Genomic DNA, 17052 nt, shown 5'->3' with positions numbered 1-17052 from the left:
ATTAGTTTTTTTTTCTACCCCCCCCCTTCCCACCACAGTACTGCAAATGTCAAGCTCTACTCCGTCGCTCCCCGTCTAATCCACTTTTCTCCACCGTCTTGAGATTCATCTTTTTCCAAGTCAGCACTTCCTCGATCAACACTTTTTCTAATTAAAACCGAAACTTGTTGCCAGCAATTAACTGCGGCACACGAGGAGGCGGGCGGCTAAGTCGATGTCATTGTCCAACGGCGCAGCGCCGAATCATTTCCCGTCCAACTCTGGATCCTTTTCTCTCCATCGACGAAGTCAATGCGGCTTTTGTGATTATATTGCTGTCTGCGAGGGAAAAACTTTACACACACTGCAGGCGATGTTGGTCCTCGCCACACAAGCCAGCTTAAGAATTTAAACCTTAACACCGAGGCGCCGGATTTACCTCAGGTGAAAACGTGATTTTGTAACTTTTTTTTGCACACCATCCTCAGTCCTCATGATGCGATTCAACATCGAGCAGCGCAACGTTAGTTGGAATCGAGCTCTCGTTTCTGAAAATTGTACAGTGGAAGACTCACAATTTTGGGGTATTTTACAAACTGTCAAACCAAAGTTTGAAAATCTAACGCTGTAAAATTGCTACAGTGCAATTTCAAGGACATGAATAACACTCGGGAGCTGGTATGAACAGAAGACTAAAACGTTTTTGTAAAACGATAATTCTTACGTAACATGAGTCTGAGATTCTTTTGCAAATTTGCAATTCCTACTTATATTTAGTCATGAAGTCCACCCCCCCCCCCAGCACCCACCCCCATGATGTCTTTGGCTTTCACCGGGAATCATCACGCAAGAAGAAGCGGACCATAATTAATTATTTTGTGCGAGTTTTTAATACCTCAGGGGGGAGCACTTTTGTTTGGGCCGAGGTGTTGACATAAAAGCATTTCTGTTTGTTTTTGTTTGGTTTGAATAGAATATAAATGAGATATTTGGTTGGCAGTAAACGCAGCGCTGGAGTGAGCGAACGACAAGAGGGGAGAGGAATGCCGACTTTGCCAAGGATTAGTGTTGCCCAAAGAAGGGAAATAATTAAAAAGCACCTTATTTCCTGAGTTTGAGTGTTCACTTGGGGGAGGTTGAGGGTGGGGGGGAGACTTTTGGGCAGTGATGTATAGCAACCATAATGAAATCATTTATTGCTTTAGTTGCTCAGGCAGTATTACTTGATGCGTTTATTTAATTACATATTTGTCTTCCTTGGGTTTCATGGCAGGATTGGGGCTTCAAACAAGCTCTGAAATTGGGGTTCCTGGCTTCTAAAGCATGTTTCAATCTAGGGATTTTCAAACTAGGTAGGCATAGATAACCATGGTTTGTCTTCTTTTCCTTTCGGCTTGTCCCGATTAGGGGTCGCCACAGCGTGTCATCTTTTTCCATCCGAGCCTATCTCGTCCATCCTCCTCTCGAACACCCACTGACCTTTTCTTTGGTCTTCTTCTCGCTCTTTTGCCTGGCAGCTCCATCCTCAGCACCTTTCTACCAATATACTCACTCTCTCGCCTCTGGACATGTCCAAACCATCAAAGTCTGCTCTCTTGTCTCCAAAACATCCAACTTTGGCTGTCCCTCTAATGAGCTCATTTCTAATCCTATCCAACCTGCTCACTCCGAGCGAAAACCTCAGCATCTTCATTTCTGCCACCTCCAGTTCTGCTTCCTGTTGTTTCTTCAGTGCCAGCATCTCTAATCCGTACATCATGGCCGGCCTCACCGCTGTTTTGTAAACTTTGCCCTTTGTCCTAGCAGAGACTCTTCTGTCACATAGAACACCAGACACCTTCGGCCAGCTGTTCCAACCTGGTTGGACCAGTTTCTTCACTTCCTTACCACACTCACCATTGCTCTAAGTATTTGAAGTCGTCCACCCTCGCCATCTCTTCTCCCTGGCGCTTCGCTCTTCACCCACCGCCCCTCTCATTCACGCACATATATTCTGTTTTGCTTCGGCTAATCTTCATTCCTCTCCTTTCCATTGCGTGCCTCCATCTTTCTAATTGTTCCTCCACCTGCTCCCTGCTTTCACTTCAGATCACAATATCATCTGCGAACATCAGTGTCCAAGGAGAATGCAGTCTAACCTCATCTGTCAGCCTATCCATTACGACCCCAAACAGGAAGGGGCTCAGAGTGGATCCCTGATGCAGTCCCACCTCCACCTTAAATTCTTCTGAAACACCTACGGCACATCTCACCGCTGTTTTGCTGTCCTCGTACATGTCCTGTACTATTCTAACATAGTTCTCCGCCACACCGGACTTGCGCATCCAGTACCACAGTTCCTCTCTTGGTTCGGGTTTCAAATTAGGGTTTGAAGACAGTTAGGCTTTCAAAGTGAAGTTTCAAGGCTCTAATCAAGTTTTCAACTCGGTTAAAATGGGGTTTCAAGTCAGTGTTAGGCATTCAATGTAGAATTTGAGGCTTAGGTTAAGGTTTCAAATGGGGTTTTCAACGCTTACTAAACTTTAACCCGAATTAGTATTCCAAACTAGGGTTAGTGTTTCCGATAAGGGTTGCAAATCAGGATTAGGGTTTCAAGGTTGGTTCAAAAGATGTAATTAGTGCTTAAAATTGTCGGGTTTGAAATTCGGATTTCAAACCAGGGTTAGGGTTTCAAAGTTGGGTTTCAGACTCAGGTTAGGGTTTCAATTTACAATTTCAAACTTGGGTTAGGGTTTCAAACCAGCTGTAATAAATAGAAGCGTACTTTCATGAGTTTGTTTTTAATTAGCGTCTCAACACCAGATCAGGGATTCAAGGTAATGTTTTGAACATTGGCATTGTTTTTCCAAATGTAGGTTAGGGTTTCATTTCAAGTCGGGTTTGGAGTCTGTGTTGGGAATTTTAGTGTTGGGTATGATTGCTTCTGTTTTTCCCCCCCACATGAAAATCTCTTCTTTCCCCTCCTGGATTTCCTCCATCGTTGTCTTTCCGTCTCTCTCTCTCTTCCCACAATTCCCTGACTAAAAACACATTTAAATGCAAACAAGGCTCATCCTCCCACGGGAAAAATGCATTCAGTAAAAGGGGAGGGGGGGGTAGAAAAAAATCCTCCCAATCTCTTTCCGGTTGTGTAGCGATAAAGAGACCAATCAAATCACTTGTGACAGGAAGGATGTACCAAGTCGGTCTGGCCGGGCTGCCGTCTGGAAATCCAAGTCAGTGTCCATCGAGGCGTGAAAAGTAGGATTGTAAAAACAGCTGTTTACTGCTCACTTCCTGCTCAGAGTGCTGAAGATGAAGTAAAAAAAAAAAAAAAAAAAAAACAACTAATAATAAAAATTCAACTCGACACTTCAAAAACGTCGCTTAATCCCCAAAGTTAAAACACAAATAAATAAATAAATAAAATGGAAGAAAATGACACCAACAATTCAAAGAGGTGCGTTTACAATGGAGCAGGTTTCAAATTAGGGTTTCGGGCCAGTGTTGGGAGTTTAAAGATTGTGTGTTGGAACCCACGATAAGGGTTATGGGCTCAAGTTCAGGTTTCGAGGCCAAGATGGAGTTTCAGGGTAGGGTTTCAAAGAAGGGTTAGCGCTTCAAACGGCCGTTTCAAGCCTGGGTAACGGTTTCAAGCTTGGGTCAGGCTTTCAATTTGCGAGTCACGGTTTTGGAACTCAAGTTTGGGTTTCAAATCAAACCAGAGTTAGAATTCTGAAACTAAATTTGGGTTTTGAGCATGGTTGAATTTTCAATTTGGTGTTGCAATCCAGGTTAGGGTTTTAAATTACAGTTCAAACCTGCGTGAGGTTCTCATACCAGGATTAGTCTTTCAAAGTAGGGTTTTAAAGTAAGTTCTGCATTTCAAATGTGAGTTTCAAGCCATAGGTAGGGTTTTAAACCTGAGTTTAATTCTGTGTTGGGCTTTCAAATTGGGGTTTCAAGCCGCTATTAAGGTTTCAAGTTAGGGTTTCAAACTTGAATTCTGTTTCCAAGCCAGGGTTGGGGTTTTTAATTAGGGTATCAAGCAAGGTTCATGTTTCCAGCTAGGCTTTAAGATGAGGTTTGTGTTTCAAATTAGGGTCTCAAGATAGAGTTGGGTTTTTAGAATGGGGTTTCAAGATGGGGTTAGGGTTTCAAACTAGCATTAGGGTTTCATATTTTAAATCTAAATTACAATTTTAAAGTTTCAACCAATGGTTGGGTTCTCAAAGTCGTGTTTCAACCAGGATTACTGTTTCAAATTAGGGTTTCAAGCCTGATTTAGTGAGTCTTTCGAAGTAGGGTTTCCAGTCGGGGTCAACTAAGTGTTAATTTGCACTTTTTTCAACACAACTCCATCTGCTGGCTGGGGAGGGTTACTGCCCCACTAACTTACAAAAGAAATAGCCAAGAACCGATTTTAAAAAAACTCACCTATTGCACTCTTTTCTTTGCTGATATATTGTCCCTCATGTCCAAATACAACGTGCGGAACCTTCCGGCTCGCTACGTCCCAAAAAACAAAAAGAGTTTCACGCGCATAATCGGGTTGGCGTCTAGATGCGATGATGAGAATCACAGAGGATCTTACGTAACGATCGCCGTCCCTCGTGCCCGACGTGACGCCGCGGCCCACTGGGTCATTTTCTAGGGCAATGTTGGCAAAAAAATATATATATATTTTTTTTTTTTTAAAGGCAGAGGGACCTAACGGGACGTGACGCGTTCGCTGTGAGGAGCGTGTCACTTGAATCCATTCCTTTTAACTGCCTCATTTTTAGGTCAGTTTTACAAAGCTACAGTTTTGGGTACTTCATGTTAGGGGTTCAAGCATGGATTTGAGTTTCAAACGAGGGTCCAAAGTATGGTTTCAACTCAAGGATGGGGTTCCTTAGAAGGGTTTCAAGTTAGGGTTAGTGTTTCAAATGAGGGTTTTAAGTTAGGGTTAGGGTGGGGGTTGGAGTTTCAAGTTAAGCTTTCAATACAGGCATAGGCTTTCAAAGTACTTATAAGGTTTTGAAAGAAGGGTTTCAAACAAGGATCAGTGCTTCAAATTCACAGTTTCAAACCAGGGTTTAAGTTTTAAAGAAGGATTAGGGTTTCAAAGAGACGATTAGGATTTCGAGGTAGGGTTTCGTGCCATGGTTAGGTCCCCAAAATAGGGTTTCAAGAAAGGGTCAGGCTTTCTAAGTAGATTTTTAAAGATTTCGGGCTAGGGTTTAAAATTAAGGTTTCAAGTCAGGGTTAAGGTTTTGAAGTTGGGTTTTATGATGGGGCAAGTGTTACAAACTGGGGTGTTAAAGTGTTTGGCAGGATCCCAAAGCACCTTTTTGCTAATATTATACAGTTTTTATGCTGAATGCGAATCTTACATCCATTATGAAGGAAACATTTTTATTGTTTGATTATCTACAACAAATGATTGCACATTGCTGTATCCGCCGGAAAAGGACGCAAACGTTGCGGTAAAATCCGATTGGGGGCCTGACGTAGGACGTCGTGACAACAACATGGATCCCGTGGGAATACACTGTAAGAACGCCGATGAATTTTCCGATAATTCGACCGATGAACGTTATTCTGAAGAGCCCCTGGAAGACGGTGAGGAATACGAGGCGTTAAAGGTTATCAATTTGAGCCAGTTAGACAGCACACACGTTGGAATTCAGACGAAGTATTTGGTACGTGACAACCGCGACAACGACTTTGCCTGTAAAATGCTAATTATTGCACCAAGACACACAGAAGCCAATAACATAGTCTAAGTTGGTATATTTTCACAAATAAGGATTTTAATCAACATAATCCATTTAAAATCTTGCCACGTTTATTTGCGAGCTATAGCTGGTCATAACTTACTTCACCGTAAATATAATTTCACGTGGTAAAGTGATGCCACAACCAGACAGTAACCAGACCCGTCCAAACCCCATTTTTGGTCACAATTTTCCCAAGATGTCACGAGCAGAACCGCAAAACTTTATGCTGAAAGCTGAACGCCGGCATCCTGTCCCTTTCCTTTCCAAAACAGCCCATCCCAGATTTTGTGACGTCAGAGGTCCGCCCGCGAAATGAGTCGTTTTGCAAGTAAGAGAAACTAGGTCAAAGTTCGCGGACTATAATTCATAAACATTTCTATTTTTTGGCAAAAACATCAAACAGGATATGTATTTTATGGAACAGTTGAACATATACTATCTATATCTAGATAAGATAATTTGCGTTAGAAATTACACGTTCCATACACTTTAAATAAGGACTGTGTTTTCAAGTTAAGGTTAGGGCTCCATATTGAGGTTCCAAACCGGGGTTACCAATTGGAGTTTCCAGGTGAGGCTCGGGTTTGAAGCCAGGGTTCAAAATTTGTGAGTTTCTGGGCTTTAAAAGACATTTGTGGTAATGTCTATTAAAAAAAAAATACAGCCTCATAAAAGACAATTTCAGTGGTTATTGAGCTCACAAAAAATGCCATCATTATTGCTTAGCAAGGTAGTTTGAAACCTCTACTTACATTAAAAAAAAAAAAAAAAAAAGCTTGAGCCAGAGGAAGATACGAGCACAATTTCTCCCACGAACTTTAACCCCAGAGGCCACAGAAAGTTGATTTCAAGTCATTTTCACCGCTAATGGCCTGACAAAATCTCCTGTCGGTGCGTGACCGCGGAAGCCCGCGAGTGAAATGATTCTCCCTGCTCACAAAAGCAAAGTTAATGAACAAGAAGCCAATATAAATGTGCCTTTTAGCCAAGCGGCGATAATTAAAAAGAGAGCCTTCTTTTTGTGGGGGGGGGGCGGAATAAAACGTCCCTTTTTCATTGTCCGGCATTGGTTTAACTGCCCATTAAGCACGTACGCCGTGTTCAAAAGGACCGACTATACATCGACTGTCATTTTTTTGAATTTTTTTTTTTCAATGAAGACATCTTGTTAGAGTAGAGCCGAGCGCACCAATCAAGTGACAAAAAGTATCTTAAAAGAAACCAAAAAAAAATTAAAAAATCCTTTTCAATGTATATTCAAAGTGGTGCGACGGCTGCAAAGTTTTATTGCTTCATTCTGGGGTGGGGAAAGTTCTACAAAAGAAGTCAGGAAGAATATAGAGGAAAGTTGGGAGACTTGACGAACTGGGTCCTCAAGCCAGAATTACGGTTTGAAAAGAAGTTTTCAGGACAGGCTGAAAATTCCAAGTTCGGGTTCTGGTTTCAAACCAGTGTGGGTGGGTTTCAAACGAGGTTTAGGGTTTTGAAATAGGGTGCTAAGATTGGGTTTAGGATTTAAACAACGATTAGGGTTTCAAGTTTGGGTGTCTAGTCTTTTAAACTAGCGTTAATGCTTCAAGTTCGGGTTTCAAGCCAGTGTCAGTGTTTCATATTCAGGTTTCAGTTATGGTTTCAAATAACCATTTATGGTTTAAGGTAAGAGTTTCAGGCCAATGTTCGGGTCTCAGATCAAGTTTAGGCTTTCAGAGTCGGATTTCAAGCCTTTCCAAGTTCAGGTTTTAAAATTGGATGAGGGCTGCAAATGAGGTTTTCCAGGGGAACACCTGTAGAGCGTTGGCCTCACCAGTTCTGAGGACCGGGGTTCAAATCCCGGTCCAGCCAGTGTGGATTTTGCATGTTCTCCCCGTGCCTGCGTGGGTTTTCTCCAGGCACTCCGGTTTCCTCCAACATCCCAACAAACATGAATTGCCCCTAGGTGTGATTGCGTGCCCTGCGATTGCGGGGCAACCAGCTCAGGGGGTACCCCGCCTCCTGGGCGATGACAACAGGGATTGGCTCCAGCACTCCCGTTACCCCAGTGAGGATAAGCAGCTCAGGAAAAATGGATGGTCGGATGGTTGAGCTTTTCTGGTTTCAAAATGATTCACAACGGAGGGTTATGATTTTCAAGCTAATATTAGAATCTCGAACTTGAATTATGGTTTCAAATTAAGGTTTCAAAGAAGGGTGAGGTTTTAAAAAAATGGTTAGGATTTTAAATTCATGTTTTAAGACAGGGGTTCAATTGTAAGTTATACCTCAGTTAAGGTTCAAACTCATGGTTAAGTTTTCATCCCTCCATCATCTGCTTATCCTCACAAAGGTCACGGGAGTGTTGGAGCCTATATCAGTTATCTACAGGAAGCGGGGTACACACTGAACGGGTTGCCAGCTAATCGCAGGGCACCTCGCGAGGGTTGATGTTTGAAAACCGTCCAACTCCGTGGGCAGCGTGGTGTCCATCAAGGCAGCCTCCCGAGGCCTCTCCTGTTCTCACCTTATCTTCTACCCGCAGCAGTGTGGATGATTTCAAAAGATGATATGTGAAAGCTATCTCTGCTTATTGATCTTCTCAATGCCGTCGGGGACTGGATGGCCGCAGACCCCCGCTGAAAATAATCCATCAAAGATTAGCTCCTTTTACCCCTGAGAAATTTGGAGGTCCTTCCTTTAACCAACATTAAAGTTTAGTATTCCAACATTAGAAATGCTCAACCATGCATTTCTCTTCTCTTATATTGACTTGGGGGGGATTTTGCCTCGCTCAGCAAATTTTCCCTGGATGGATGCTGCTGCAGCTGCTGCATAGCCACTTAAAAACCTATTTTCTGGTTTTATCTTTCATTACTTTACACCTACCACCCGCTGCAAGTACTGGAAAACTTTCCGAACATATTTCATGTCCACAGTGGAATGCATCAGTCAAATTTCAACAGGGACCAAAATCACAAGAAGGGGTGGGGAGCAATTAGTCTATGCAATATAATAAACAAAGAACAAATTTAAAAAAAAAAAAAATATATATATATATATATACTCTAAAATGGCTGAATTCATATGACAAAAATGTTCAATGTGAGGTAGGGGAATTTGCTCTTACTACAACAAGTAATTAAAAATTTAAAAAGGATATTCCGAGAAAATAGTGTCATCCTACATGTTTTTAAGCTTTCAATTTTTTTGTAAACTTGTCTTTTTAAGAAAAAAAAAATCAAAAAAAATATTTTTTAAATGATTTTTTTTCTGAAATTGTTATTGTTCAAGATCATGGATCAAAGAATGCTATACGATGATACAGGCAGTACTTTTACATTCGACAAAACTTTGGCCCGACCATAAAAAGATTCAGATGGTCCCGGGAATAAAAAAAAGTCAATATGGTTAATATGATATCACGTTTTTTTCTTCCTCGAAAAAAAACAGGACTTTATTTTGGTCAGACATTTTTCTCTTCCCCCCCCCCATGACACTGCTTCTATTTTTCTTGAAAGCAATTAAAATGTAGTCTCCTAATTTCTTTGGTCTGACTCACAGGGCTAAGCACATTCTGAATGTCAAAGGTTAAAATATGATTTCCCAAAAAAAAAAAAAAAAAAACCCTTGGACGCCAAGTAGACACAAACACACACACCGCTGCGCCCACCAACCGTCGCGTCTTTCCACACTCACACGGCAAATGTGCCATTTCCCGATAAAAGCGCCGCATGTGTCGCAGGGGCCAGAACCATTTTTTTTAACCAGGCCTCCCTTGCCAACGCGCTCACTCAAACTGGACGCATTCCCGGCACACGTCGAGAGCGGCGGCGCCGGCGTCCCGTAGAACGAGAAAACGGCTGAAGGCGCGATAATGCAAAGTAAGCAGCACCTCGGTTCAAAAATACACCGCCACCGACGGACGTGCCAAAATCAACAGCAGGCGAAGGACAAGGGGAGAGGGGTCAGAAATTTATAAATACTTAAAAAGATTTTTTTTTTTTTTTTAAAAAGGCCAAACAGGATTTTTCTTGTGATGCCAGGTAACGTGTTTGTGGTGAGTTTGGCCTTCGCCGACCTTGTGGTGGCATTCTACCCGTATCCTCTGGTCCTCTACGCTCTCTTCCATGACGGATGGGCACTTGGCAACACCCAGTGCATGGTAAGACATTTAACAAAATGTACACTATTCTTGTAAAATGACATTTTTTTCAATAAAAGACAAATAAATGCCAACAGTGAGGAACTTTATTCTTATTGGAAAACCACAAAAGAAATTGCTTAATTCTCGTACAATTAATACTTTTGGTCCTGAAAAAAATTTAGCTTTTTATCTTGGGGGAAAAAAAACATCTATTTTATTCTTTTAAGATTAAAATCCATCTCTCTCTTAAAAAAAAATATATATATATATATATATATATATATATATATATATAATATATATATATATATATTACCGTAACTCAATTATAATTGTTGTTAAAGATAGAGACATTCAATTCTTGAAAAAAATAAGATTTAAGTCTATGTCACGAGCCTCCGGTGCGGGGGCGGACCCAAATGCAGGACTTCGAGGCAGGGGCATAATGTTCACCGTGGTTTATTCCGGAAACTGGGTCATGCACAGTGTAGAAGTCTGACAAGGCAGAGGCACAGAAACGCTAGGCTAGGCGGGATCCAAAAGACATACAGTAAGGTCCGATGACTGTGGGGCAAACGAACAACTCCACGGGACAGGATCAAACAAAAGGGCACAGAATCGCTGTGACTAGGGTTACTCTAACTTACACGTAGAAGCGGAGAGTCCCACAGGCAGTGAATGCAAAAAAAAAAAAAACAAAGAAAAAAAAAATCTCACTCATTTCCCAGCATTCCGAGGTTTGTTTTTCACTTCCCGGGCCTGTGTCCATTTTGTCGCCAGGTGAGCGGCTTCCTCATGGGCCTGAGCGTGATCGGTTCCATCTTCAACATCACGGGCATCGCGGTCAACCGCTACTGCTACATCTGCCACTCCTTCTCCTACAGCCGTCTGTACAGCTACCGCAACACGCTGCTGTTCGTGGCATTAATATGGCTGCTGACGGTCGTGGCCATCGTGCCCAACTTCTTCGTGGGTTCGCTGCGCTACGACCCGCGCGTCTACTCGTGCACCTTCGCCCAGAACGTCAGCAGCTCCTACACGGTGGCTGTGGTGGTGGTGCACTTCCTGGTGCCCATCGCCGTGGTGACCTTCTGCTACCTGCGCATCTGGATACTTGTCATTCAGGTCAGTTTGCAAAAGTCTTAGAATTCTAAAATCTTTGTGTGGTTTGACAAAAACGGCTACGATTTCAAAACTAAAGTCAGGATTTGAAGACAAGATGGTATTTCAGACGGGGAGAAATGACTGAAAATGCTCGCATGTGTAAATAACGCTCAGCTCAGTGGACCAAATCAAAACAGAGTCCATCTGGCCTCCGGAGATTGATCCAAACTGCACCGTCTTTTGTCGGAATGTGGAAATAACGACCTTTAAATTTGTGACCCAACCGCCGCACGAGTCAGCACAATTCTTTAAATGCCACAACGTGCCGTTTAAATCCTTCCTGACATATTAACATTTCAGCTTGACCACGGTGATCCTTAACAAGCCAAAATTCAATGATTTCCTATACCGGAGCTGCATTTGTGGGCATGTGCGCTGGCTGAAAAAAATAAAATAAAATTTACACTTTCTTCAATTACACCGTTGGTGTTGTCAGAATATGATTGGAGATGCAATACAGTAACACCAAGCTCGATATACTACAAATAAAATCATATATAACTGCACTTAGCTTACGGTGACATGCATACAAGCTTGAGGTAACCTGCCATGAAAAAAACTAATAATAACCCCCATAATTAATCAGAAAATGCTCATGCAACTAAATTCTTTACAGAAACAGTAACAATTTTACGATGAAAAAAAGTTTTATTTTGGGAGAAAAAATAATTACTTCAACAAAGACAAACTTTTTTTGCATGGGAAAAAAATACAGCTATTACTTTTGAATTTAATTTAACCCTGTTTGATGACCAAAAAAAAAAAAAAAACCCTGAGGAAAATGGAATTTATTCAGATAAAATCAATTATCCATCCATCCATTTTACAAGTCACTCATCCTCACGAGGGTCCCAGGAGTGCTGGAGCCTATCCCAACATTCAACGGGAAGGAGGCGGGGTACACCCTTAACTGGTTGCCAGCCAATCGCAGGCCACATGGAGACAAACAGTTGCACTCACAATCACACCTAGGGGCAATTTCGAGTGTCCAATTAATGTTGCATGTGTTTGGGATGTGGGGGCAAACCAGAGTGCCCGGAGGAAACCCACACAGGCACAGGGAGAACATGCAAACTCCACACAGGCGGGGCTGGGATTCGAACCCCAGTTGTCAGAATTGTGAGCCCAACGCTATAACCAGATGTTCCACAAATTATCAGGGAAAAAATACGATACTAAAAAATATTCCAATGCTCACTGGAGCGGTTTGCAGGAGAGTGTGAAGCGGCTGGGATGAGAATCAGCACCTCCAAATCCGAGACTATGGTCCTCAGACGGAGAAGGGTGGCGTCCCCTCTCCGGGTCGGGGATGAGATCCTGCCCCAAGTGGAGGAGTTCAAGTATCTTGGGGTGTTGTTCACGAGTGAGGGAAAAAAGGAGCGGGACATCGACAGACGGATCAGTGCAGTGATGCGGACTTTGTATCGGTCCGTTGCGGCGAAGAGGGAGCTAAGTCGGAAGGCGAAGCTCTCAATTTACCAGTCGGTCTTCGTTCCTACCCTCACCTATGGGTATAAGCTGTGGGTCGTGATCGAAAGAACAAGATCCCGGATACAAGAGACCGAAATGAGTTTCCTCCACAGGGTGTCCGGGCTCTCCCTTAGGGATGGGGTGAAAAGCTCGGTCATCTGGGAGGGGCTTGGTGTCGAGCCGCTGCTCCTCCGCATTGAGAGGAATCAGATGAGGTGGCTGGGGCATCTGATCCGGATGCCTCCCAGACGCTTCCCTGGTGAGGTGTTCCGGGCATGTCCCACCGGAAAGATACCCCGAGGATGACCCAGGACACGCTGGAAGAAGTGGCTGGGGAATGGGAAGTCTGGGTATCCCTGCTAAAGCTACTTCCCTCGCGACCCGACACGGTGAAACGGCAGAAAATGGATGGATGGATGGATGGATGGATGGAAAAAAAAAAGTACAAAATTTGGGAATAAAGTTCTATTTTTCTGAGAACTAAGTACTTTTTTCCAAAAATTACAGTTCGAGAAACAAGTAATTTTGAATGGAAAAAAAAGTCGTCACAATTTCCCAACAGTTTTGTAATTTTGAATTTACTTTTTTTTTTTCCTCCCCTCAGGTGCGTCGCAAAGTGAAGACGGAGGAGAGCCCTCGCCTGCGCCCGAGCGACTTGCGCAACTTCATCACCATGTTCGTGGTCTTCGTGCTGTTCGCCATCTGCTGGGCGCCGCTCAACCTGATCGGGCTGGCGGTGGCAGTGGACCCGTCACGCGTGGTGCCGCTCATCCCGGAGTGGCTCTTCGTGGTCAGCTACTTCATGGCCTACTTCAACAGCTGTCTCAATGCCGTGATCTACGGCCTGCTCAACCGGAACTTCCGCAACGAGTACAAGCGCATCGTCACCTCCGTGTGGGTGACGCGCCTCTTTGTCACAGAGACGTCGCGAGCCGCCACGGACGGCCGCAGTCTGCGCAGCAAGCAGTCCCCCCCGCCGCCGCTCAACAACAACGAGTCCCTGAGGGATCGGCCCAACAACAAAGACTGAGCGTGTTACCGTGACGATGCGCAGATCGGTCGCACTTGAACTGCCTGATGAACTTCCAAAGCCTCAAAAATGTCCGACTCGCATCTCGAGTGCCAATTCAGTAAAAAAAAAAAACAGAGATGATAATCAGGGTGTGTCGGAATTTAGCAGGAAATGCAATGTAAAAAAAATGAAAGGATGGGAATTGCTGAAATTTTAAATCCAGGGTCTTTTAATTCCTGGTACTTCCTTTCTCAACATTTGTGACAGGCTACAGTATTGCTCTGTCGAACTTTTTTTTTTCCTTTTTTAAATGGAAATTTTAACTTATAACAGCTCGTCTGCTAAAAGTAGTTTAGCTACCGTATATAATGACAACACACTGACTACACTGTCTAAAAGAAAATACCAATCATGCCCTGGCGTTGGGTACTTTTTCAAATGAGTGCTAAATATTTATCATTATGCCTTGTGGTTGGGTGATATTTATCCTTAATTGAGAAATGATAAGAGGCTAACACCTAGCATGCTAACAGCTAACAGTGATCACGATAACATACCGTATATGGCAAGATAGCAACAGGAGTACAAAAATGCACTGATACAAATTGATATTTTACATTGTGAGCTGTTGTTGGGTCCTATTTCAAATGACAAATAACGAAATGCCAACATGCTAATGGTTATTATGCTAACCGCGTGCGCTGGAACCATAATGTTCATTTCTGAAATGCTCCTATTCTCTTCACTTCAATGCCACTTTAGTCGAAACAGAGATTATAATCGGGAAGTTGTTGTGTACTCTTGCCAGAATCTAGTAGGGAATGCTACAAAGTTCTCCAAGAACATATCATTATTATTATTATTATTATTATTTACTTTTTGTTAGTACTTATTTCTCTGCATAGTGGAGCAACTGATTAGAGCGTTGGCCTCACAGTTTTGAGGATCGGGGTTCGAATCCTAGTCCCCCCAATGTGGGTTTTCTCTGGGCACTCCGGTTTCCTCCCACATCCCAAAAACATGCAACATTAATTGGAGACAATTGCCCCAAGGTGGGATTGTGATTGCGATTGTTGTTCGTCTCCATGTGCCTTGCGATTGGCTGGCAACCAGTTCAGGGTGTACCACGCCTCCTGCCCGATGACAATTGAGATAGGCGCCAGCACTCCCGTGACCCTTGTGAGGATAAGTGGCTCAGAAAATGGATTGATGGATGGATAGCATTTATTTCTACTATCTGGTGCCACTAGCTGGCAATTAGCATTTGTCCAATTCAACTTTTTAAAAATATAAGTTCCAAGAATACTAACAGCTAGCACAATGGATTATAGGTGCTAATGAAGCCACATAACTTTCAAAAAAATATGTATGAATTCTAACGTGCTGACATTTTCTCTATGCTAGCATGTACCACGATACCATTTTTTCGTACAAATATACACAAGTTTATCATGTGATACCAGTGGTTGGACACAAAAGCATTTCAACTGAGAATTGAGAAGATGCAAACGTGCTAACAATTAACTTTGTAACAATCTTCATTTGCCCGCTAATGATCATCCGGGAACATCCCCTACCTCAATAGATTACTGCCAATGTGCAAAAGTACTGCTCAAATGGCAACATGCTAACAGTAGAGACGTTAGCATACAGCAGGAAAGAAGACCCGAGGACGAAAAGTGGCAAGGCAGATCAATAAGGATTTTATGTCTCCTAAGAATTGATAAGGCGCAACGTGCCAACAGCTAGGATGCTAACAACCTTCTTTGCACCCTTATTGTTCATTTGGTAACATCCAGTGCCTCGATGGAGTCTGTGCTAATGTGCAAAAGCCTACTGTGAAATGATAAAACGCTAACATGCTCGCAGTTGGCGTGGAAACACGAAGCATGAACCCATCCTCGGTAGGCCAAGCAGTTTTTGGTACTTAGAGACTGTAGAACTAAACTTTTGATGTTTTATCTATTTTATTTTAATTATTCCTGGAACTCTAATATTTTTGTGACATTAGCGGGAAATTTTAGGAGGTTGGTGTTGTTTTTAAATAATCACAGTGCACTTTTTTTGTACAAAATCCTACTAAATTCTTGCAAGAATGGGAGTGATGAGTGTACAACGTGCCCTGTTCTGATGTACGCACATTTATACTGAGTCGAAATGTAGTCAAACTTAGTAAATAATTCCCAATCAGCAAGTTGTTCTCCACTCCACTCACAATGTGTTACCAAACATGGCTGCTCGCGTGCTGCGTGTGATGTAGCATTGTGAGGATGCCGCCCCAATGGCCAATCACTTTCATTTAATTGTTTTATGTACGTGACGTTTTTTTCTGCTGTGGGCAGCTGAAGCATTTTATGAAAATGTGGATAATTGAACGATGAAGCAAAAAAAAAAAAAAGCTAAAAAGTCATCGAGTTAAGAAAAAAGTTTTTCAATTCATTTACATACATTACTATTTTGTGGATTTATTGTTTATCTGGTTGTATGTGATTTGTTTATTTCAATGATGTCGGGACAAAATTTTTAAAATGAAGCAAAAGAATTTTTCATTAATTTAAAAATTTTTTTACTATTTTTTATTTCACACAAAGTCATTATTTTTAACAAATCAAGAACCATACAGAATTCTGCAAGACAAAACAATTACATTCTCATTTAAAATGCAATGCAATACAATTTACATTTTTTATGAATAGAGAAAGAAATTTATACTAAATTACTCAAAAAAATATTATTATTTTTATGTATTTTTAATAATGAATGTACAATTTATATGTTTTTAAAATAATGAATAATTGCATTATTTAAATACATTTGAAGAATTTATTTCGGTAACTTATTCAATTCGATTTAAAAAAAATAAATTTTAAATTAAATAAATTCTACAACTTCACTTTTTTAATTGTTGTATTTAATTCATTTAATTCAATACATTTTCATCACCTTGAAGCCACATTTATTGTAATTCATTGGATTGTTTTTGATAAAGTAAGAACTACATTTAAACAAGTTATTTTTAATTCATATTAATGAGATGTTTTTAAACAAAAGTAACATTTGGACATAGTCGCTGTGGAATTTATTGTAATGGACTTCATAGTGTTATGGTATATGTAAAAAGAAATTCCTCTTCCTTCTACATCACACGCAGTTGCCTCATAGCTACAGTATATATTTTGTGGTTCATTTATTTTCATACGAACAAAATATTTAGTGTAATTTATAGTGTCTCTTGTTCTCGTTGTTATTCAATGACATTCATTGCCGCTTCTCTCGCCGTCTCAGGGCGCCTATTATTGTTTTTTTTTTTCCAAAAGTGTTCCAAAAATATTTTGTAAAGTCGTGTCGCTGTGGACTTTTAATTGTCGTCATTGGACGTGTTTTTTTTAAAATGTTGTTTTCGAAAACTCTCACGCCGGTGGGAGTTCATGTCACGCCATTAAAAGTTTGCTCTTGGTTTCTGTTTGACCTGTGCTGCCCGAAAGCCCGGCCCAACTGCCGCCCTTCACCGCCGCCTGAGCGCTCTGTGCTTTAATTGACCGCTGTGCGTTTCGCCTTCGCGGCGCATT

The 17052-nt window shown here is 41.8% G+C and overlaps 1 protein-coding gene across 1 annotated transcript in view; it reads left to right on the top strand.

The window, feature by feature from the left end:
• The window catches only part of LOC133492185 (melatonin receptor type 1B-B-like), a 44096-nt gene extending 30595 nt beyond the window's left edge, over window positions 1-13501 (top strand). Inside the window, exons 2-4 of the mRNA XM_061804237.1 lie at window positions 9737-9855; window positions 10618-10962; window positions 13076-13501. Coding sequence (XP_061660221.1) covers window positions 9737-9855; window positions 10618-10962; window positions 13076-13501 — 890 coding nt within the window. The remainder of the gene's footprint in view (window positions 1-9736; window positions 9856-10617; window positions 10963-13075) is intronic.
• Window positions 13502-17052: the final 3551 nt, after the last annotated feature.

The sequence above is a fragment of the Syngnathoides biaculeatus genome, chromosome 18 (assembly GCF_019802595.1).
Source record: "Syngnathoides biaculeatus isolate LvHL_M chromosome 18, ASM1980259v1, whole genome shotgun sequence".
NCBI lineage: Eukaryota > Metazoa > Chordata > Actinopteri > Syngnathiformes > Syngnathidae > Syngnathoides > Syngnathoides biaculeatus.
This window is presented reverse-complemented; position numbering and strand designations above follow the sequence as displayed.